The 901-nt window shown below is 48.6% G+C and overlaps 1 protein-coding gene across 1 annotated transcript in view; it reads right to left on the reverse strand.

Annotated features, from left to right (window-relative positions):
- CHAT (choline O-acetyltransferase) overlaps positions 1–901 on the reverse strand; it is a 62,796-nt gene that overhangs the window by 8,677 nt on the left and 53,218 nt on the right. Inside the window, exon 11 of the mRNA XM_019655048.1 lies at positions 163–285. Coding sequence (XP_019510593.1) covers positions 163–285 — 123 coding nt within the window. The remainder of the gene's footprint in view (positions 1–162; positions 286–901) is intronic.

The raw sequence follows: 901 nt of genomic DNA on the forward strand, positions 1-901 counted from the left end.
ATAACAGTAGCAAATTATAGTTATAGAGTAGCAACGAAAATAATTTTATGGTTGGGGGTCACCACAACATGAGGAACTGTATTAAGGGGTTGCGACATTAGGAAGGTTGAGAACCGCTAGTCTAGAGCATCTTGTCAGCCCACCTGGGCAGGCTTTGCTCACCTGTAGAAAGCCAGTTGGAGGGCCACCTGAATAAAGGCATCGGGGCTGCATTTCTGCTTTTTGATGAATGTTTTCCCATAGTTGTCAAACTTATAAATAGTAAAGTCAAGATTCTTTACTATTCTGTGGAAGAAAAAGAAAAGAAGCTCTTATTGCATGCAGAATAGAATGCACACACAGAGTCTAACCAAGCTTCTTGAGCCTGGTCTATGTCCTAGCACTCTGGAAGTCCAGGACACAGTCGCTGCCCTCCAGGAATGGGTTGGGGGTAAGAGACAGTTCTTGACATATGGAAGTGACAGATGGCATTGCAGACCAGGGTTACTCTGAGCTGAAGGTGAGGCTTGGCTGGACAGGATGGTGGCCTTGCTCTGGGGGTGGAGGGAGGTGGGGCTGGCTGCAGGGAAGGACATGGGGGCAGGAGAGTCATTTGCATGGGCAGGGAGAACACTGCACACAGAAGCAGGCCTTTCTGAGAGAGGCCATTCATTTGACCTGTTTGGGAAGCTGTGTCCAGCGTCCCTGTGGATTCTTTGTATCCTGGTCATCCTGCCAGATCCGCAAATGCCCTTTGTGCAGGGAAAAGCCTATTTCTCAGATGGCTTCAAGCAGCATCTCCTCACTGAGACCCATCCCTGTTGTGTTTTGGGAAGAAAGGCCTGGAGCCTGGTCACTGATCCTGGTCAATACAGCAAAGGCTGCTTGTCTGGTCTTTGCCGGTGACTAAAAATCCATTTTA

Source organism: Hipposideros armiger, unplaced genomic scaffold (assembly GCF_001890085.2).
Source record: "Hipposideros armiger isolate ML-2016 unplaced genomic scaffold, ASM189008v1 scaffold_235, whole genome shotgun sequence".
NCBI lineage: Eukaryota > Metazoa > Chordata > Mammalia > Chiroptera > Hipposideridae > Hipposideros > Hipposideros armiger.